Source organism: Heptranchias perlo, chromosome 44, assembly GCF_035084215.1.
Source record: "Heptranchias perlo isolate sHepPer1 chromosome 44, sHepPer1.hap1, whole genome shotgun sequence".
Lineage (NCBI taxonomy): Eukaryota > Metazoa > Chordata > Chondrichthyes > Hexanchiformes > Hexanchidae > Heptranchias > Heptranchias perlo.
This window is the reverse complement of record NC_090368.1, coordinates 6,149,553-6,171,881: the sequence shown is the minus strand read 5'-3', so window position 1 is coordinate 6,171,881 and position 22,329 is coordinate 6,149,553. Positions and strand designations below refer to the sequence as shown.

The 22,329-nt window shown below is 46.2% G+C and overlaps 1 protein-coding gene across 7 annotated transcripts in view; it reads left to right on the top strand.

The window, feature by feature from the left end:
* Positions 1-22,329, top strand: part of shc1 (SHC (Src homology 2 domain containing) transforming protein 1) — a 115,164-nt gene that overhangs the window by 72,159 nt on the left and 20,676 nt on the right. For all 7 annotated transcript variants that reach the window (XM_067976048.1, XM_067976050.1, XM_067976047.1 and 4 more), the window contains 4 exons: positions 10,328-10,398; positions 12,599-12,662; positions 20,498-20,617; positions 22,061-22,114. In XM_067976048.1, coding sequence (XP_067832149.1) covers positions 10,328-10,398; positions 12,599-12,662; positions 20,498-20,617; positions 22,061-22,114 — 309 coding nt within the window. The remainder of the gene's footprint in view (positions 1-10,327; positions 10,399-12,598; positions 12,663-20,497; positions 20,618-22,060; positions 22,115-22,329) is intronic.

The following is a 22,329-nucleotide window of genomic DNA, read 5'->3' as shown; positions in this document are numbered from 1 at the left end:
GTAGTGTTTTATGTGATCCGTAGAAGTTGATTGAAGTCAGAAGTTTCCGTTAACTTTTCTTTCAAAACCTCTTTCTTCAACTATATTCCTATTGCAACAATGTCGACATTCTTCTCATAATTGTTCCAAAGATAAAGCAAATAAACTGGACAGGCAGCTTCCTTTCACTAGCTGATTACACTAGTGTGAGTTAAAATGCAGCCTTAGGGCTCATTGGGTACCCTGTTCACACAGTGGGGTGTGTTGGAGTCTCCTCCCGTGTATACAAGAGCAGTGTATTAATTGCTGGCGTGCCGGGCTAGGGAGGGCAGAAATCAATCCAAGTTCCTGCTCCTGATCAGCGTGCCTCACATTATTGGACATTGTGAGTCCTGCTGGAAGGTGCCTCTGTGGATGTTGGTGTCTCTGCAGACAGCACACACTTACATAAGTGAGATACCAGAGATAAGGAGTCACTGCCTACGAGTCTAGTATCACTAGGATTTCAGTAAAGCATAATAGTGCAGGTCAGGGTGTAAAGTTTTTATACTACACCCACTTGAACTGTGGGTAAACTCCCAGCAGTACATCTATAGACTCTGTCCTTTCAAGCAGGCTGTGTCTAGAAAGAGCATTTTGAGCTGTATAACACATGGGTACAGTACTGGTGGGTACAGGTTTGTCACTATATAACACTGGGGTACAGTACTGGTGGGTACAGGTCTGTCACTATAACACTGGGGTACAGTACTGGTGGGTACAGGTCTGTCACTGTATAACACTAGGGTACAGTACTGGTGGGTACAGGTCTGTCACTATAATACTGGGGTACAGTACTGGTGGGTACAGGTCTGTCACTATAACACTGGGGTACAGTACTGGTGGGTACAGGTCTGTCTCTGTATAACACTGGGGTACAGTACTGGTGGGTACAGGTCTGGTACAGGTCTGTCACTATAACACTGGGGTACAGTACTGGTGGGTACAGGTCTGTCACTATAACACTGGGGTACAGTACTGGTGGGTACAGGTCTGTCACTGTATAACACTGGGGTACAGTACTGGTGGGTACAGGTCTGTCACTGTATAACACTAGGGTACAGTACTGGTGGGTACAGGTCTGTCACTGTATAACACTGGGGTACAGTACTGGTGGGTACAGGTCTGTCACTGTATAACACTGGGGTACAGTACTGGTGGGTACAGGTCTGTCACTCCCAGTGTGAATAATTTAAAGTGATTGAGTGTTGCACAAGAGACCCATCACCAAACCTTAAAGTATATATTTTTTTCCAATTTGTATGCCTAGTGACATTACTGATCCTACTGGAGTCAATGAGCTTTTTATGTTCTGAACAGTCTTAATTGGACAATGCTCATAATCTAGGAGTGGACGTGTTAATAGCAAACGTCATCTCAGCGGTTTGACATTTGAATATGTAGCACAGGAAGCTGAGATAGCCCAAATGCAAGATAGCTGAGTGTCCAGAAAGCATGAGCACTTTTCCTGTTTCGGATCAGATTGTGGCTCGTGTGGGTTCTTGGCCACAGGTTTACTGCTAGCAGCGCACAATGCTATAATAAAACCTGCTGCATTTTTCTTGGGTTAGGGGTGCGATTGCACTTAGAAACTATGCAAGGCCTTTATTGCAGATGCTACCAAGATTGAGAGGAGAGAAATTAAATCCAGAAATAGTGTTTGGATGACTCCAAGACTCAAAGCTTATGCACTGGTGGAGATTGACAGTGATAAAATTAATTTTGTTAAATTAGTAAAACTATTTTTATACTTCAACGGGTGCGTCATTTTTTTCTGCTCCTTGAGGCAAGGTTTGTGTTGGCATTAGAAAACAGAACACTTCTTATTTCACCCAGACTCCAGCACACCAATACTGCAGGGCAAAGCTCACTACTCTTCCCCAACAATGTGCTTTAGCCCCAGCTCCAGATTAGCAGCCCCTATTTGCATCAGTGTGACATTTCCACCGCCCATCCCAGACATCTTTGCAGTGTTGTGCAGTGGGATCACATCTACCAGCCAAGCTCCTTTCATGTCGGATCCTTATAGCCAGCAGAGAAAGGAAACTTTCATTCTGTCAGTGCGGGTCGGATTGAAACCCAGAGTCCGGAAGGGAAAGGACATTGCACTAACTCACAGCAGCACCTTAAGAGACTCCATCCTGTTGAGGTGTGCTTTTCCCTGTCTTTGTTGGAATTTTCTTCGCACTGTGTACAGTTGCAGTTTTATCTGAAACATATGCAAGATCTCTGTCTTGTATCCTTCCCACTCCTCCGTATCACCAATGTAGCATCAGTTCTGTTTCTATTTCCTGTATTTACAGTCTCTTCCTATACGTAATGACTTTTCAAGAAATAGTGTTGAGCCACCAAGATAAAGCGCCAAGGCCCGTACATGAAAAGGAAACGCTGCAAGGGCTAAAAGTCTGACCGTACGGCAACCTAGTGGTTGTTGCGTTGGAGTAGACAACCCAGAGGCCATGGATTCAAATCCCATTGTGGCCAAGTTGTGAAATTGAATTGTGGGCTAGGCAGACGGCTTCAGGGTAGGATTCTGGCACCCTAGCCGGCCTGGCCCACGACTCCGGGTCCACGCTACATGGTTGACCCTTAATGCCCTCAGCAGCCAGGGATGGGCAATAGATGCTGCTTTGCTGGTGTTGCCCACATCTCGAGAACAAATATATATATATATATAAAAAGAATGTGAAACATAGACAGAAATCCTGGCCACTCAGCAGGAGAGCCCAAATCTTTAAAGAGAAGAGACAGGATGACGTTTTTGGGTGTACGACCTGCCTTCAGAACCCTTCCCATAGTTCAGGACAGCAGGAGTGGTAAGTCACAAAGTAGTGGTCAGGTGCCTAATCTTGGGTTTTAAAAGCTTGTTGATTATCGGGGAAGGGAAGACTGAGGGAGACAAGGGGTTCCACAGTTTTGAGGTCTTGAAAAGAATGAATTGGAGAGTTGAAGACTGTGCAATAAGTCTTGGTGGGGGGGGGGGGCGGGGTGGATTTTAACCCCCAAGAGCGGGTGGGTTGGGGGCGGGTGGGAAGTTAAAAAAAATAGTTGTTTTTTGGGTCGCGACTGCAAAGTTTTTCTGACTTTCCATTCCTAGTACTTTTACACGCCCACATTGGAGCCAGGTTGTGGTCGCGACCTCAAAAACAACTATTCTGAACTCCCACCCGCTCAGTGAAGGTTAAAATTACCCTCTGGTGGAGGCTGGAAGAGGTAATGCATGAGGGATGGTGTGTTCAGAGTTTCGAAAGTCCAGGAGAAAAGTTTGGAGGCAGCAATATTGATGAAACAGACCAAAAAACAGTTGAGAGAGAGGTTATCAGCCAGACAGGAGGGAGGGAAGGCCTGTAAGATTGCAAGCTTTTCTTGTGTCCTGTCCAGGAGTGTGAGAGAGGTGTTGGAAGATCTTTCTCCGGTATGGGAGAAGTATTCAAGTCTGCAGCTTCGCCCTGTGCCAAAGTATTCCATGCTCCAACATCTCTCTGGAAAGGCATTTTTCCGAACCCCTCTCCTCGCTCTTAGTGACAGTCATAAATTGATGAACCTTCCTCACTGACCAGAGGAAATAGTTTCTCCATTTACCATAGAGAAATTGTAAAAACCTCTGCCAGAAAGGGTACATTTCTAGTGGTAATAATACCAGACCTGCAACCCAGAGATTGAGAGTTCAGATCCCTCCATGGCAAATTGTGTAAGTGAATTCAGTAAATCTGGTTTAAAAAAAAGACCACGAAAGCTACGGGATTGTTGTAAAAACTCAACAGATTCACTAATATCGTCCAGGGAAAGGGAACCTGCCACCCCTACCCGGCCTGGGCCTACGCCTGACTCCAGTCCCACACTGTGGTTGACTCTTAATGCCAACGGAAGAGTTCTAGCAAACCACACAGTTGTACAAAAAATTGCTACCAGTGGTTCAAGAATGTGCCCCCCACTTCCTCAGGGCAACGAGGAATGACCAATAAATGTGGCCTTGTCAGCGTTACCCACATCCTGAGAAATTTTTAAAAATCATCTTCGTCTTCTCTGCTGCAATGGTCCCAGTATCTCAAGTCTCTCCTCGTAACTACAGTTTCTCATCCCTGGTGAATCTGCGCTCTGTACTCTCCTTTCTATAATAGGGAACCTAAAACTCCACACAAGAATCATAATCGTAAATTTTCCCTGTGCAAGACGAGGCCATTTGGCCCATCGCACCTCTGCTGGCTAACACAGCACACTTAGCTGCAGCCTGACTGTTGCCTTGTGAGATTTTATCATAACCTCTTAGCTGTATCCTAGGTCCCGCTTTTAAAAAAAAAACAAAATGGTTTTACGTCCCAAATTTCATTACCGCACACTTCATTAAATTGGATCTGCCATTTGTCTCCCCTTTCTGCTAATCTGCCTATATCCTGAGATCTTTTACAGTCCTTGGCTAAACCTCACCACCACCCGCCCACCCCATCCCAATTTTTGCGTTCATCGCTCCACCATTGACGGCCGCGCCTTCAGCTGCCTGGACCCTAAGCTCTGGAATTCCCTCCCTAAACCTCTCCGCCTCTCTCTCCTCCTTTAAGATGCTCCATAAAACCTACCTCTTTGACCAAGCTTTTGGTCACCTGTCCTAATATCTCCTCATGTGGCTCGGTGTCAAATTTCGTTTGATAAAATCGCTCCCGTGAAGCGCTTTGGGGACGTTTTACTATGTCATAGGCTCTGTATAAACACAAGTTGTCATCAGCAAACTTCCCTATCGTGCTCGCTATGCCCAAGTCCAAATCTTCTGTATATATCAGAAGTGGACCCAGCACTGACCCCAAGGGCTCACATTTCCAACCCTCCTCCAGTTTGAGTAACACCCAATAACCCCAAGTTTAATTCCCAGTCTATGCTGAGTTAGCTGATCGGGAGCTGTGGGTACACTATCGTTGACTTCAACATCGCTCGGCTAGAGAGGGGGATAAAATCAGCCAAGGGCCCCCTTTTTAAGTACTGCTGATTAAATCTGCTGTATAAATGTGTATGCTCACTAGTTTCCAATATATCAACGGGATAACAACAACAACTTTCATTAATGTAGTACCTTTAACATAGTAAAACATCCCAAGGCGCTTCACAGGTAACTTTAAATGTTTTAATGTGTTGTGTTACAGCCGTTGGTCAATAGAATTTGTGCAGTATTGTCTATAAACACACCAGCTGGTAGATAAAGCCACTTTTACACCTGCACCGTTAATCTGGGTTCTGGCTCCCTTACTCCAGCAAAACGTACCCACAACAAACTGTCTCTGTCACTGGAATAACGGAGCCCCATTCGTTAGCGTAAATGCCGGAAGATGGCTCACAGATGCTGGTTATCCAGATTCCGAATTGAAACAAGTGCCAATATGAAAACAGCTGTAGTGACTTTTGTTCTTTATTTCCGCCCCCCCCCCGCCTTAGCTTGAAAATTGAGTCATGACCTGATGGCCAGCTTTTGTTGTTTACAAACTCGAATGCTTGACAAAGAAATAACATAGGTGGCCCACAAAGTGCATTCTCCCAAAACCCACAGTGGTGCACAGAATCTGCTTTTGTGTATCCAGGACAGAGCGGAAATGACTTCCCAGGAGGCAGTGTAGCTAAGAAAGAAGAAAGAGAGACTTGCGCCTTTCACGTCCTCAGGACGGCCCAAAGTTTACTGGAATGATTCCAGTGATGAGGGACTTAAATTACCTGGATAGACTGGAGAAGCTGGGGTTGTTCTCCCTGGAACAGAGACGGTCGCGAGGAGATTTGATCGAGGTGTTCAAAATCATGAAGGGCCTGGACAGAGTAGATAGAGAGAAACTGTTCCCATTGGTGGAATGGTCAAGAACCAGAGGGCGTAGATTTAAGGTGATTGGCAAAGGAACCAAAGGTGACATGAGGAAAAACTTTTTTACCCAGCGAGTGGTTAGGATCTGGAATGCACTGCCCGAGGGGGTGGTGGAGGCAGATTCAATCATGGCCTTCAAAAGGGAACTGGATAAGTACTTGAAAGGAAAAAATGTGCAGGATTACGGGGATAGGGCGGGGGCAGTGGGACTAGCTGGATTGCTCTTGTATGGAGCCGGCACGGACTCGATGGGCTGAATGGCCTCCTTCCGTGCTGTAACCTTCCTATGATTCTATGAAAGTGCTTCACAGCCAATGAAGTAATTTTGAAGTGCAGCCACTGTTGTGATGTCGGAAACACAGTAACCAATTTGTGCACAGCAAGCTCCCCTGCTCCTCTTCGAATAGTGCCATGGGATCTTTTACCTCCACCCGAGAGGGCAGACGGGGCCTCGGTTTAACATTTCATCCGAAAAACGGCACCTCTGACAATGCAGCACTCCCTCAGTGCTGCACTGGGAGTGTCGGCCTAGATTTTGTGCTCTAGTCTCTGGAGTGGGGCTCGAACCCATGACCTTCTGACTCCGAGGTGAGAGAGTGCTACCCATTGAGCTAAGGCTGACAGCTAGGACATTAGTAAAGCATTGTGTAGTGACAGGCTGCCTAAACTCAGAGCCCCGAGGGAGGAACTTCCCAGCTGCTAGTTTAGCGACTCTGGTAACGTCACTTTTTGTGTTGCTGCCACCCACACGAGCCCCACGCGTTGGGAGCCGATGGCCCTGGTACAACTTGGCAGTGATTAAAGTGGCATTGACTCATGACCTCTTCCTGACCTCAGTCGTTGAATTGATTAGTTGTTAAATGCAGAACAAATTGAAAGAAAGATCACCCTAAAACACTTTAACAACGGTTGTCATACTAATTTGTGATGGGTTCATTTGCTGCAAAGTGCAGGTTCTTTGGTAAAGTCTAGGCCTAAAGTAAGTTCCCAGGCCAGTGTGGATGGAAGTGTCTCTCACTCTCCTTCAAGAATGCTACGTGAGATGAGTATTGTGGCGATCCCTACCCACTTCCTTCTGGACATGAGCCCAAGTCTAAAACTACCTGTAAACCAGGCTTCATTTTTACAAGATTAGCAACCGCACTCAGAGGCCAGGTGGATGGCTGGTAATGAAAGTGCCATTTTGGTGGATTAGTTTCACTCTACATCTATTCTGTCCTGTACCTGATCCGCGCCTCCAGAATAGAGAACAGTGTTCCACTTTTATTTAAAACACTTGCATGCTTCTCTTTTGAGCACAGAGTTAATCAAATTACCTCACAGAAATATTCTAAAGTGTTTCACATACAATGCATTACTTTTTGAGCAGCAGTTCCCCTTATGTAGGCAAATATGGCAGCCATTTCGCACACAGCAAAGTCCCACAAACAGCAATGAGATGAACGACCGGTTAATCTGTTTTTGGTGGTGGTTGCAGGAGGATGGTTGTCCCAGGAGAACATTTCTGCCTCTCTTTGAACAGTCCCACAGGATTATTTTCATCCGTCCGATACCCTCTTATGGTCTGATATTCCATCCAAAGGCTCCTCCAACAGCACAGCACTCCTTCAGTACTGCACTGGAGCGTCATTCTAGATTATGGGCTCAAGTTCTGGAGTGGGGCTCGAACCCACAAACTCCTGATTCAGAGGCGAGGGAGCTACCCGCTGAGCCAAGCTGACTTGTATTTATGTTTGAGTGTTGCGTTGCCTTATTTGTCTTATCTAAATAAGGTCCTTAATCTGGCTTTGTTGGAATGTCTGCATCAAAGCAGAGTTCTAACTCATCAATATTAAAAGCTGATTTCATTCTCCATGGAGATGTTGGGTGACCTAGATAGCATATTGAGCACAGAATGTGTGCCGTCATCAAAGAGGCAAAAAGCTCAAAAGCAGCACAGGTATGAATGCCTGCCACTGGGATAAAATCATAGAATGATACAGCACAGAAGGAGTCCATTCGGCCCATCGTGCCTGTGCCGGCTCTTTGAAAGAGCTATCCAATTAGTCCCACTCTCCCCTGCTCTTTCTCCAGAGCCCTGCAAATTTTTCCTTTTGAAGCATTTATCCAATTCACCTTTTGAAAGTTACTATTGAATCTGCTTCCACCGCCCTTTCAGGCAGCGCATTCCAGATCAGAACAACTCGCTGCGTTTATATATAAAAAAAAATTCTCCTCATCTCCCCCTCTGGTTCTTTTGCCGATTGTTTTCCCGTTGTGTCACTTGCTCTCCTGAAGATGGTGATTCTTGCTGTGGTGGGAGTGGGTGGGGGGACAGTCCCACCTGTAACCTTCACCACGTGGCCATTTTTGAAATGTGAACTCGGATGGTGAGAGTTGGCCAGCTGATGTATCGCACGTCCCCACTGGTGAGCCCAACATTGACATGGGTGCACGTCCAGCAAGGGGCTCTGATGATATCCACTGTGAGCCTCCCTACATCTGCAGGGGTTCCTGCACATTATAGGAGCAAAAGGTCTGAGTTGGACACGGAAATTAAAAGGGCAGAACTGTTAAGTCAGTTCAGTCTGGGACTCAAAATTGCTGCCTTTCATAAAAGAAAGAACGAGCCTATATTTATACAGTGCCTTTCACGTCCTCAGGACGGCCCAGTGCTCTCGTGCCTTTATTACCCCAGAATAATGATACATTGCCAGGAATTACTTTTTGAAGTTACAGTTTTACCAGGAAAGCTATTTTCTGACTCTTCCACTGGGAAAAGCACACCCTTGAGTTTTTTCTGGACTCTGCTGTGGTTTCTCGGATTAAAATGAAGGCACTTTGTAAAGAATGATTTCTAGAGGGAAACAAAATTACCCCTGCACTCTAATAGCTGCTGTAGAATCCATTAGCTTGTTTGACTTGCACGTGCAGTCTTTTTAATCTTCAGTGATACACAGAGAACGAAGGAACATGCTTCTACGTTCTATAATCCTATGTTAGCTCACAGGACTTTTTTGTTTTTTGTTTCCTGTCGCATTTGCTCCCCTCCTGACGGTATTAACACCCCCACAAGGGTGCAGTTCTATGAGCGCCCTCCAGTTCCTCGCTCACCGACCGTTATTCAAGCAGGGATGCCGATGGTGTCAGCGTGCTATTCGACTGCGGAAGGCATCCCAGCCTTCCCTCATCCAGCAGCCAGACTTCCAGTGTGCGTTGCAATCAAAGATCACGAACCCCCTACCTGAATTTCTCATTTCCTCAGTCCAGCGGAGCTGAGGCCGATTTGTAGTGTCCTTAACCACTGCTTTGGCTGAGATAGCTAACTTAGCACAGGCTGCGGATTGAAGCGGGGACCTTGCTGGGGGATGTAGTTGTTTTAATACTGGCATTTATGCTGCGAAACTTGTCTCCTTTACCCTGGTGGTGGAATCCTAGACCCAGTAAAGCAGCTGTGGTTCAGAGATTGAGACTTTACCTCTACGGAATCAGAATGCCTGTTTACAGCATTGGTAAACTGTTCAGTTTGTCATTTTTACCCATGTAGCGTTAAAGGCCTTTTTAGTTTATTGATACTATTGTGTTTTAGTGTGAAGCTTTTAGTTAACCACTTCAAGTCACCCTCACATTACTAGTGGAACCAAACCTGTCACCACCAGTACTTCAACCTCTAGTATCCCTCTCCAGATACAGCCCAGGGTTGGAAGGGCAGAATCTAGTATTATACCGCTGGCTGACCCTCCTTGTAATTTTCTTTCTCTCTCAGCCTCCTTCCTTGGCCCCCGTCACATCTCCCTTTCATGGTTGAGATTTTCTCACTCGCCCTTTGACGCACCTGGATCCTCCCACACGCCGGTACCTGTGTGTGTTTAAAGATCCGCAGCACCCTCTGCAGAGTTCGAGTCTGTTTTCTTTCCCTTCGTTTGACCTTGGTTGCGCTTAGATAGGAGGGAAGCTGCGGCTTGAGGAGGAGGGGAGCCTCTGCATCCTTCAGCTGAGTATCAGCATTGTGTCATGTTAAAATGTGCGTGCACACGCGCGTGTGTGTGTGCGTGCATGTGATTGCATGTGTGCGTGCGTGTTCTCCTCTATACTTTGCAATGAGAAAGCATTGTCCCTTCCACCATGATTTGGAAGCATGGAAGCAGACTTTCTTTTTTTTTATTCGTTCATGGGATGTGGGTGTCGCTGGCGAGGCCGGCATTTATTGCCCATCCCTAATTGCCCCTTGAGAAGGTGGTGGTGAGCCGCCTTCTTGAACCGCTGCAGTCCGTGTGGTGACGGTTCTCCCACAGTGCTGTTAGGAAGGGAGTTCCAGGATTTTGACCCAGCGACGATGAAGGAACGGCCGATATATTTCCAAGTCGGGATGCAGGAACCCAGTGAAGGAATTAACGCGTTTCTTCAAACGTTGACCGTGCATAATGTGAAATCCCCAGTGATTTCAGCAAAGGGGCATGTTTATCATTTACTGCTTGTGCTTTCTTTCAGTACATGGGTTGTGTGGAGGTGCTTCAGTCCATGAGAGCGCTGGACTTTAATACCAGGACTCAGGTCACAAGGTAAGTCAGAGATTTAATGTCAATTCAGGGCTTTGAGCAATTCAAAGAGACTTTTGTATTTTTATTTCCAATTAGCTCAGTCCACCCCTATAACTCGTTTCCATTCAGTCCTCTTCAGTCAAGAGGTCAAAGCAATGTTGACCAAATTTCTAAATTTTTCAAGCTTTTTTCTGAAACTTTTTCGGGAACCTACTTTCTTGTAAATGATTTGCCCCAGCTTGCGTCTTGATGCCTTCTGCTGAGCAGCCTGCTCTCAGAAAGCTACCAATGCTCCTTACAGCAGCCTCCAGCAGGTGCAGCGGCCCATGTGAAACTCTCCTCTCTCAACATTTCCCCCTCCTCGCCACCTACAGGGAGATAGCACAGTCTCCGCTCAGAACAGGAACTGAGTACAGCATCAATCGAGCTTGCATTACGGAATCATACAGCACAGAAGGAGGCCATTCGGCCCATCGTGCCTGTGCCGGCTCTTTGAAAGAGCTATCCGATTAGTCTTACTACCGCCCCCCCCCTCCCCCCACCCCATCTCTGCTCTTTCCTCATAGCCCTGCAAATTTTTCCTTTTCAAGTATTTATCTAGTTCCCTACAGAAATCTACTGTTTGAATCTGCTTCCACCGCCCTTTCAGGCAGTGCGTTCCAGATCATAACGACTTGCTGCGTAAAAAAATTTCTCCTCATCTCCCCCCCCCCCCCCCCTGGATTTTTTGTTTAGCTTAGTCCACTCAGTGCTTCTTCACTCCTTCGGTCACAAGTGTCTGCAGTGTCACTCTGTTCAGCTGACACAAGCTGTGGCTATAGTACAGTGTACCATTTCTCAGACTCCCAGCAGCTCGGACACAATTCTGGGTTTGAAGCTCAGAAACCCTAGATGTGTTAAGGGTTTGCCAGAATCCAAACCTTTCCAAGCAGGCTCCAAAAATGTCCTGTTTGGTGTGTGGGGGTTACAGTTTATCCTTATATCGACTCTGTGCTGAGCATTCTCCAGGGAGAGCTATCTGCTCCCAGGTCTCTGCTGTCGAACGAGACAGAGAGAGAGGTACGTGTGAGCATGCCCAGACTGGCCTGTCTTCGCATTATTTTCCCCCTGTCTCCTTTCAAAAAACGTCTGCCTTCATAGGAATAGGAGGAGGCCATTCAGCCCCACGACCCTGTTCCGCCATTCAATTAGATCATGGCTGATCTGTATCTTATCGCCATCTACCCTCTTCGGTTCCGTAACCTTTAATACCCTCACCCAATAAAAATCTTATCAATCTCAGTTTTGACATTTTCAATTGACCCCCAGCCTCAACAGCTTTTTGAGGGGAGAGAGTTCCAGATTCCCACTCCCCTTTGTGTGAGGAAGTGCTTCCTGACATCACCCCTGAACGGCCTAGCTCTAATTTTAAGGTTCTGCCCCCTTGTTCTGGACTCCCCCCGCCAGAGGGAATAGTTTCTCTCTATCGACCCTATCAAATCCTTTAATCATCTTAAAACACCTCAATTAGATCACCGCTTAATCTTCTATATTCAAGGGAATACATCCACTGCTCTCCAGTCGTTTGGTTGAGATTGAGAACCCAGTGGTGTGGGAGATGAGAAGTGGAAGTCCAGCCCCACCACCCTCTGGAACTGTGCAGCAAAGCTCCATGCTACTCCACACCACTCCAGACACCATTTCAACTGTTGCCGGCTCTGCTAGCTCCTGATGCACGAGTCTCTCGTAGCCAGGGGTGTCATGCTACATTCAGCAAAACTGACGGCCAAAAAGACCCTATTTTTGCTGGGTCTTCCAGGCAGCCAGCCTTAGCAAACATGGCTTCTGAGTCATTATTTTCTCCAACCCTCTTTTCCCTTCTGCCGTCTCTCCATTGGAGAGGATGGGGCGGAGAGCAGATTGAAACTCTTTGCTAATGGAGCCCTGCAGCCGACCACTAGGAGGTGCACCAGAGCTGCATAATTTACCCCGGCACGTGGGACAGGGACTGCTTTCATCTGGATGGAACATGGGTGCAGAGGTGGGCCATTCAGCCCGTCGAGCCCGTTCCGAGATTAAGAAATTGCTTTCAAAGCAACCACGCCAATGGCAACAGTGCCTGTCCCTCTGACACGCAGCTCCGCTGAGCTGTCTCTGCCAATTGGACTTTAAATCAGGGCATTTAAAATGAGCACCATTCACTGTTATTACGGCTAGTTGTTTATCTTTTTGTTTCCCACAGGGAAGCAATAAGCGTGGTGTGTGAAGCCGTGCCCGGAGCAAAGGGGGCAGTTAGAAGGCGGAAGGTAAATTCAGCCGCTGTTTTAAATCTTCCTGCAGTGCAAAAATGGTGATGGCAAAAGAAGGCATTTTGCTGGTTATGCTACTTTTAGCCGATTCTGTCTGTGAGCTGATACTTTCGAATGGGCAGAATGGCTGGCACCGCGACTGTTCTGTGTCCCACGCGGCTGGTTTTGGGGAGGAGGGAGTAGTGTGGCAGAGAGGCTGAGGCAAGTTCCCCAGTAGCTTCAAGCACATAAGGCTGTAACGCGTCAGGAGATTAGATTAATTTTCAACCTGCTCTCGTGTGTGTATGTGTTTGTTTCAGTGATGTTGGTTTTATAAGTGAGTTTTTTGATGAGGTAACAGAGAGGGTTGATGAGAGCAGCGCGGTTGATGTGTATATGGACTTTCTAAAGACATTTGATAAAGTGCCACATAATAGGCTTGTCAGCAAAATTGAAGCCCATGGAATAAAAGGGGCAGTGGCAGCACGGATACGAAATTGGTTAAGTGACAGGATACAGAGAGTAGTGGTGAACGGTTGTTTTTCGGACTGGAGGGAGGTGTACAGTGGCGTTCCCCAGGGGTCAGTGCTGGGAACACTGCTTTTCTTGATATATATTAATGACTTAGACTAGGGGGTACTGGGCACAATTACCAAATTTGCAGATGACACAAAACTTGGAAGTGTAGTAAACAGTGAGGAGGATAGTGATAGACTTCAAGAGGATATAGACAGGCTGGTGGAATGGGTGGACGTATGGCAGATGAAATTTAACGCAGAGAGGTGCAAAGTGATACATTTTGGCAGGAAGAATGAGGAGAGGCAATATAAAGTAAATGGTACAATTCTAAAGTGGGTACAGGAACAGAGAGACGTGGGGGTATATGTGCACAAATCTTTGAAGGTGGCAGGACAGGTTGAGAAAGCAGTTAAAAAAGCATATGGGATCCTGGGCTTTATAATTAGAGGTCTAGAGTACAAAAGCAAGGAAGTTATGTTGAACCTTTTATAAAACACTGGTTCGGCCACAACTGGAGTATTGTGTCCAATTCTGGGCACCGCATTTTAGGAAGGATGTGAAGGCCTTAGAGAGGGTACAGAAAAGATTTAGTAGAATGGTTCCAGGGATGAGGGACTTCAGTTACGTGGATAGACTGGAGAAGCTGGGGTTGTTCTCCTTAGAGCAGAGAAGATTAAGAGGAGATTTGATAGAAGTGTACAAAATTACAAAGGGTTTAGATAAAGTAAATAAGGAGAAACTGTTCCCATTGACAGAAGGTCCGAGAACCAGAGGACACAGATTTAAGGTGATTGGCAAAAGAACCAGAGGGGACATGAGGAAAAACGCGCGAGTAGTTCTGATCTCGAATGCGCTGCCTGAAAGTGTGGTGGAGGCAGATTCAATCGTGGCTTTCAAAAAGGAATTAGATAAATACTTGAAGGGAAAAAATTTGCAGGGAAAGAGCGGGGGACTGGGACTAATTGGATAGCTCTTACACAGAGCCGGCACAGGCTTGATGGGCCAAATGGCCTCCTTCTGAGCTGTAACCATTCTAAGATTCTATATATATATATACACATATATATAAAAAGAACTTGCTTTTAGATAGCGCCTTCCATGACCTCAGGACGTCCCAAAGCGCTTTACAGCCAATGAAGTATTTTTTGAAGTGCAGTCACTGTTGTAATGTAGGAAACGCGGCAGCCAATTTGTGCACAGCAAGATCCCACAAACAGCAATGTAATAATGACCAGATCATCTTTTTTAGTGATGTTGGTTGAGGGATAAATATTGGCCCCAGGACACCAGGGAGAACTCCCCCCGATCTTCTTTAACATCTACCGGGGGTCCTCGGTTTAACGTCTCATCCAAAAGACGCCGCAAATGCACCGAAGAGTCAGCCTAGATTTTGTGCTCAAGCCTCTGGAGCAGGGCTTCTGCCTCAGAGGTGAGAGTGCTACCCACTGAGCCACAGCGGGATATAGCTTTGTGAGACCAGATTTATTTTCTTGACCTTGTGTTTGTTTTTGACTTGTCATGCATATGGCTGCACATCACTGTATGCAGTGAGCCCTGAGAAGTGTCCAATTGCACAGTCCAGTGTACAGCGCCTCTCTCAGAACAGGAGCAACAGGAAATTAGAAATCAAATGAGCAGTTTCCCAAGCGCATTTTTCATTTACATAGAATCTCTTAACATTTTCCTGTGTTAAGCCTATAAAAGATGTCTTGGAATTTTTCATTATTTGACTTTCGAGCATTTTTGTTTAATTTGCAATTTTGTTTAAAGTTCTTATTCATTCACGGACTGGCCTGTGGATGTGAAATTCAACGTGGGAGAGTAAGTGGTTCAGATACTACTCCTTTTCTCCTTTCCCTTAAAGTGCTGGCGTTTGTCGGAAATTTGTGGCTTGTAAGCACTTCACAAAATTCCATCAGTGAATGGCACGTCTGTTCAGCGATTGACTTGATGGCAGCTTAAGGATCTGGCTGGTGCCAACCAGTCCAGCACTTGTAATTGAGAGAGAGACATTGAGGGGGTTAGTGTAGTGCTGACGGACCAGAAACTTCATTACAAACCTGTGCACTTGGCTTTTGTAGATATTGCCCTACAATCCTCTCTTTCTTGCAAAGAAAAAGAAGTGTCAGCTGTGGCTCAGTTGTGGGTAACTCTGAGTCAGAAGGTTGTGGGTTCAAGCCCCACTCCAGGGACTTGAGCACAAAATCCAGGCTGATACTCTGAGGGAGTGCTGCACTGTCAGAGGTGCCGTCTTTCGGATGATATGTTAAACCAAGGCCCCGTCTGCCACCGTCCCTCAAGGTGGCCACTATTTTGAAGAAGAGCAGGGGAGTTCCCCCCAGTGTCCTGGCCAACGTTTATCCCTTAACCAACACCACTGAAAAAAAAAACAGATCATCTGGTCTCTATCACATTGCTGTGTGTGGGATCTTGCTGTGTGCAAATTGGCTGCCGCATTTCCTATATTACAACAGTGACTACACTTCGGGAAAAAAAAGTATTTCACTGGCTGTAAAGGGCTTTGGGACATCCTGAGCTTGTGAAAGGCGTGCTAGAAATGCACGTCTTTCTATTTTTCTGGGTGAAAGTCTCTCTGTTTAAGTGTCCTGAGTGAAGAGAGCTTTGAGGGAGTCTCTCTGTGGTTCCCCAGTGAGTGTCAGCCACAGTGCTAAATTTACATTAAACATGAAGTCTCTCAGGGAAGCTATAAAGATGGCTCTTGTGTAAATGTCCTAGAGGGGCTGTTCTGTGGCTGGGGCTGCAGCATATTATCAGGGCAGTGACCATGCTGTACCTGAACTTCGGAGTTATGCAAGAAATGATTGCCCAGCAGAGATGTTTTTCCATCTTCTCGTAGAATTTTACAGCACAGCAGGAGGCCATTCAGTCCATCGTGCCTGTGCCGGCCCTTTGATTAATCCCACTCCCCTGCTCTTTTCCCCCACGGCCCCAGCAAATTTTTCCTTTTCACATATATATCCAATTCCCCCTTTGAAAGTTACTTCCACCACCCTACCCTTTCAGGCAGTGCAATCCAGATCATCATAACTCGCTGCATAAAAAAACTCTCCTCATCTCCCCCTCTCTCTGCCCTTTTGTTGAGTGTTTCTCCCAATAACTCTTCCATGTGCCAGATGCCATCAGAGGATGGGGCCTGGTCTCGGGGCTCAGCCATTTGTGTGCATTGTTTATTACAAATTAATTTAGTGACTGCTTAACAAAGTTATTGACACTCTGTCATCTGGTTCTGAAGGTTGTGGGTTTCGAGTCCCACTTCAGGACTTGAGGACATTATCCAGGCTGACAACTTAAGTGCGATAATGAGGGAGTGCTGCACTGTCGGAGGTGCCGTCTTTCAGATAGGATGCTGAACTGAGGCTTCATCTGCCTGTTCGGGTGGATACTAACGATCCCGTGGTACCATTAGTATAAGAGCAGGGTCCTCGCCAACATTCCCCTCTCAACCAACACCACCAAAATTAAGTCAACTGGTCACTCATCTCATTTGCTGTTTGCAAAATGACAGCATTTGCCTACATAAAAACAGTGACTGCACTTCAAAAGTGAAGCGCTTTGGGACATTTGAGAGAGGTGATAAGGTGCTATATAAATGCTTAACTCCTCTTGTTATTGGACAAGTGGAAGGGTGCATTTGCAATGTGCATGTCCCCTTTTTTTCTTTAACTGAGGAACCTAGGTCAATGTTCATAGTGCCTGACGCCACCAAGGTTGAAAAGAACAGGAGAGAAGATGTGATAAGTTAAGTAGTGGTTAAATCAAATGGCAATTGATGCTAGCTCAAATGCTAAATTTAAATCTGAGATAGATAGCTTTTTAGCAATCAAAGGTATTAAGGGATAGGGGCCAAAGGCAGGTATATGGAGTTAGATCACAGATCAGCCATGATCTTATCAAATGGCGGAGCAGGCACGAGGGGCTGAATGGCCTACTCCTGTTCCTGTTCCTATCAAGCTTGCGTTCTAAAAGCCTGTAGATTTAAGGAGGAAGGAATGAATTGGAGTAGGAGACAGTGTGGTGGACCTTAATTTCAACACAGCAAGGATGCAAAATGGAGGCAGTGTGCGCAGCATGGTGTATGTCTGGAGGAAGTTTTGGAGGAGCCCTGACCATATAGTACCCATTTAAAATAGAGGCCAGAGAGCTTGCAAAGGGAAAACTTGTGGTTGGAGGCTGGAGAGGTCCGAGGGATCACCGGTCAGATGATGAGCTTCAACTTGTGTCGTGTCCAGGAGTCCAAGTGAGGTGCTGGAAGAATATCCCCAGACGTGGGAACATGGAAATTCCTGCTTATTCAGCAGGGTGAGGATCGAAGTCAATGTTGTGTTAACTGTACAGCGTTCCTGCCTGTCGAGCATATAGTACCAGCCTGTTCCCCAACACTTACATTCTCAAAAGACAGATTTTGTTGTCAGTAGTGCTTCAGGAGACTCGCTGAAGCAGAAAGCTGTGACCTAGGAGTGCCCATCAAATCATAGCATCATACAGCACGGAAGGAGACCGCTCGGCCCATCGTTCCTGTGCCGGCTCTTTGAAAGAGCTGTCCAATTAGTCCCACTCCCCTGCTCTTTCCTCATAGCTCTGCAAATTTTTCCCTTTCAAGTATATATCCAGTTCGCTTTTAAAAGTTACTATTGAATCTTCTTCCACCGCCCTTTTCAGGCAGCACATTCCAGATCATCACAACTCACTGCATTAAAAAAAAACGCCTTGTTTCCCCCCTGGATTTTTTGCCAATTACCTTAAATCTGTGCCCTCTGGTTACTGACCCTCCTGCCACTGGAAACAGTTTCTCCTTATTTACTCTATCAAAACCCTTCATGATTTTGAACACCTCGATTAAATCTCCCCTTAACCTTCTCTGCTCTAAGGAGAACAATCCCAGCTTCTCCAGTCTCTCCACATAACTGAAGTCCCTCATCCCTGGTACCATTCTAGTAAATCTCCTCTGTCCCCTCTCCAAGGCCTTGACATCCTTCCTAAAGTGCGGTGCCCAGAATTGGACACAATACTCCAGCTGAGGCCTAACCAGTGATTAATAAAGGCTTAGCTGAACTTCCATCTCCCTGATTTTCTTTTCCGACGTTCCCTGGTCTCTGCTTTGCCTGTTGGGAGTCCCCATAGGAAGAAGACCTACATTTGTTGCTGCCTCTAGTTCTCGTAAGGCCTGCGAAAAGTTGGATCCTGAATGCAGGTACGGAGTTTACCCTGCTGTTTACTATTGCAGTGGCAAGAATTCCTGATGACAGCATGTCATCGATAATTTTCTTTTTAAAAGCACGGTAGGAACACTACAGAGTTGTTGGAAGTACTCGCACGGTTATAAATTTGTCACAAGGACAGTGCTAGTGAGTAATGTCGCAATAAGGAACTAACTTTTGTAAATGTCAAATCAATGCCCGTGCCACAAACAAACCAAATGATATGTTGATAGGGTGAGATGTAGGGAGGGAGGGAGCATAAACGCCAGCATGGACTAGTTGGGCCGAATGGCCTGTTTCTGTGCTGTAAATTCCATGTAATGCTATGAGTCAACAAAATTTTCTTTTTTGTGAAGTAGGTTGGATAAAATGTATGTGTTGCCAATACTTATTTATTACCTCTTCCATCGAGGCTCTGCCCGCCCATGCCTTACTATAAATGAATTAATCAGCCTGTGCTGGAGCTGCTGTTAAAAGCATTATACATAATTCCAGGGCGTGTTGTCAATATTTAATTGCATTGATGTTTCTGAATATTTTATTACGGTGTCATTTAATGGACTCGTGCAGTACTAAAGCCATGACACTTATCGAACATGCAGACCATAAAAGAGCAGCAGGAATCCCATTAGGAATGGTTAGAGGTCCAAAATTGGATGAGTGAGTTGCAGAAGACAATTACCGTAGTTCTCGGAATAGACCAGACGTTGCATTAATGAATGGCGAGATTTGGAACCGAGGGTTGTTGCACTTTGTCTCGCACACGTTTAAGACCAAACGAAAACCATATCCACAGGTGGAGAGCAGCTCAGCCTGACCCGATCTGATCTACCGCACGCTATCGTTTTCTGTCAGGAAACACTGGATAGTTAGAGGGTGCAGATTTTCTTCTCACACTCCAGTCTAATTCACTAATAAACGAGGCTAGTTTTAGCACGTCTATCATTAACCCGGCAGAGATCGGCACAGAGCACTGATTGAACCTGAGCTCTTCCCAGTATGCATGGCTGGGCTGTGTTCCAGGCAGTGCACGAGGGCAGATAGACCTAATCACATTAAATGTGGAAAAAGTCATGATGGTGTTTCCTTAAAAGGAACAATAAAGTAAAAGGAGTATTTTTCTCCCTAGAGGTGTTCCCACTAAGGGACCTCAGCTGCATTTACTTCCATTTGTGATCACCTGCACTGTGCTGTATTGATTTGGATCCATATTATAATACTTAATATCATTTCTGGACCTTCCATCAACTGCCTCTCCAAGTTTCGTACCATCTATTCCTGACCGCACGTAATAAACTGCAGCTGTGCCCATGAATACTTAATCAGAAGAAAGGCCCACCAATGTGAAACTGTTATTGATTTACATAAAGCACAAATACAGAGCAGTGTGCACCGTTCTGTTGGCAGCTCGGGCGTTTACAGAAACCCCTCTTCATAAGTCGACATCGAGGTAGATATTTTCCGATCCCCATCCCAATTCTCCTGAAGGTGCCGATCCGTGTTAAGAAGCAACCCCACAAGTGTTAGCTGCCTTCTGATACCTTATCCAAGTGGCATTGTTCCTGTGTACGTCTGGGCAATGAGTGTTGGCAGGTTGCTCACCAGTGAAGGCCGTTGGAGTTGGCCCCACCTCCACAGACATGCACTTCCCACCAGGGATCACTGAACAGGAACTCTGTCTCCTTCCACAACGGTTCAAACAGACGTTAAAGATCCCATGGCACTATTCGAAGAAGAGCAGAGATTTCTGTTGGTGTCCTGGCCAACAATTGTCTCTCAACCAGACCATCAAAAACTAGTCACTCATCTCAGTTCTGTTTGTAGGATCTTGCTGTGTGCAAAGCAATTAATTGTATATGAAGCCTTTGAAATATTTGAGATATGATAAATCATTATATAAATGCACAGCCTCTCTAATAAAGGGTTGAAGGGTGGATCTGATTATTAAGAGGGGGTTGCAGACAATGGCACATGAATTTCCCACATAGGACAACAGAAAAGAAAATTGCAAAATGCAAAATACTTGATACCAAAGAAAATTCCACATTGCGCTTTAAGGATTATGGGCTGTGCATGATTTCTGAATTGACCGTTTGTGCGTTGTGTTCTTGACAGCCCTGCAGCCGATCCCTCAACACCATCTTGGGGAAAAGCAACTTACAGTTTGCGGGGATGCCCATCACCCTCACCATCTCCACCAGCAGCCTCAACCTCATGGCATCGGACTGTAAACAGGTAAAAGGAGACTTTTCCCAACCGAGGGTTCGCAGTTTTAAAAAAAATTCATTCATGGGTTGCGGGCGTCACTGGCGAGGCCGGCACTTATTGCCCATCCCTAATTGCTCTTGAGAAGGTGGTGGTGAGCCGCTGCCTTGAACCGCTGCAGTACAATATGACTGCAGCACCAATGGTAATGCATTCCGCGACAGTACAACATGAATTTGCACTTGTACCCACATGGCAAGTTCATGATCTCAGCTATGCTAACGGGGGAGAGAGGCATATTTAAGCTGGAGTGTCACTGCAGACTCCACACTGGTAATTGAAGATTACCCTGATAGGGGTAGATGAAGAGGGGTGGGAGGACGCTCGTGTGGAGCATAAACGCCGGCATAGACCAGTTGGACCGAATGGCCCGTTTCTGTGCTGTAATCGAGTGATGTAGGCAGAATCCCTGGGAGCAGCCCACCTCCGTGCCTCGTCAGGGAGAGTAGGCTGTGATGCACTGAGATCGAAAGAGAGGAAGGGGACACAATCTCGTCAGGGTACTCGCGCTGAGAGCCACGTGGCAGGGACACATGTAGGTTTGATCACTGCTCCACCCAGATCCCAATGTGAGCCACGCCAGGCTCAGGCTGAGCATCACTTTGCAAAGGGTTTGGCAGATCAGACAGGATAATCATGCCTGTCGTTATGGTAACCAGCTGCAGAGGCCGTTGATGGTTTGGGACAAGAAACTACATAAAACAAAATAAAATTGCAAATAGGCTTTATATAAACGTATAAATGTAAATTTATTGCAAAGTTATTTGCAGCTGTTTTCGGTAAGGAGGGAAGCTGTGATTAAATCCTGCTCTTAACCAATCTTTACGCTGGATGGGGCAGCTGTCTTCCTTGGCCTTCCCTTCTTGAGCTCGCCAAAAGCAAGGCATATACCAAGGGGAAGGGCCAACTACCAAAATAAACAAAAGAGTTGGCCATTTTTTCAGAATGTGACCATCATTCTCTAACAAGGTCCTGAACTTGAGAGTTTTCGCCTCAGGGGCTCGCTGCTGTTGCTTTTCTATTAAAGAGCCATTTCAATTAGGAATGGCAGAAGCTAGCTGCAATTGTGAGGAATCTGCCTCCTTTATACTGCGGCCCAGATTCCTCAGCAAATCAAACAATGTGCCAGCCTTCGCATGCAAAGCTCTTCACCTGTTGGGTGATCACGGCTTCTCTTTCTGGCTGTGATTGCTGGGAGGGAGGGCTGTACAAGCTAGCGATTGGGAAACCGCATCGCTGACCGCCGCGGGCGGGCACCTCGCTGACCCATAAGGGTGGGCTGTGTGCTCAGAAACAATGGCAGCACTGCTAGGAAAATGCATTGCAAGCAATGCTGCATGTACAGAATGATCCATCATTATCAAACAGTTGCTTTCAACTTTTCAATAAAAATGTAATATCTTTGTTTTGCAGATAATTGCCAATCACCACATGCAGTCCATTTCCTTTGCATCTGGAGGGGATCCAGTAAGTAGTGTCCCCATGTTCTAACGTGCTGATCATTTCCCATGAAGTGGGCAAGTTCATGACCCTGCAGTTTGTATCGATCTCCACAGCTTATCGATATTTACCCATCATAACGATTAATGGCCAAGAGTGGTGAGAATGTGGAACTCGCTACCACAAGGAGCGGTTGAGACGAATAGCGTAGATGGATTTAAGGGGAAGCTAGATAAACATAT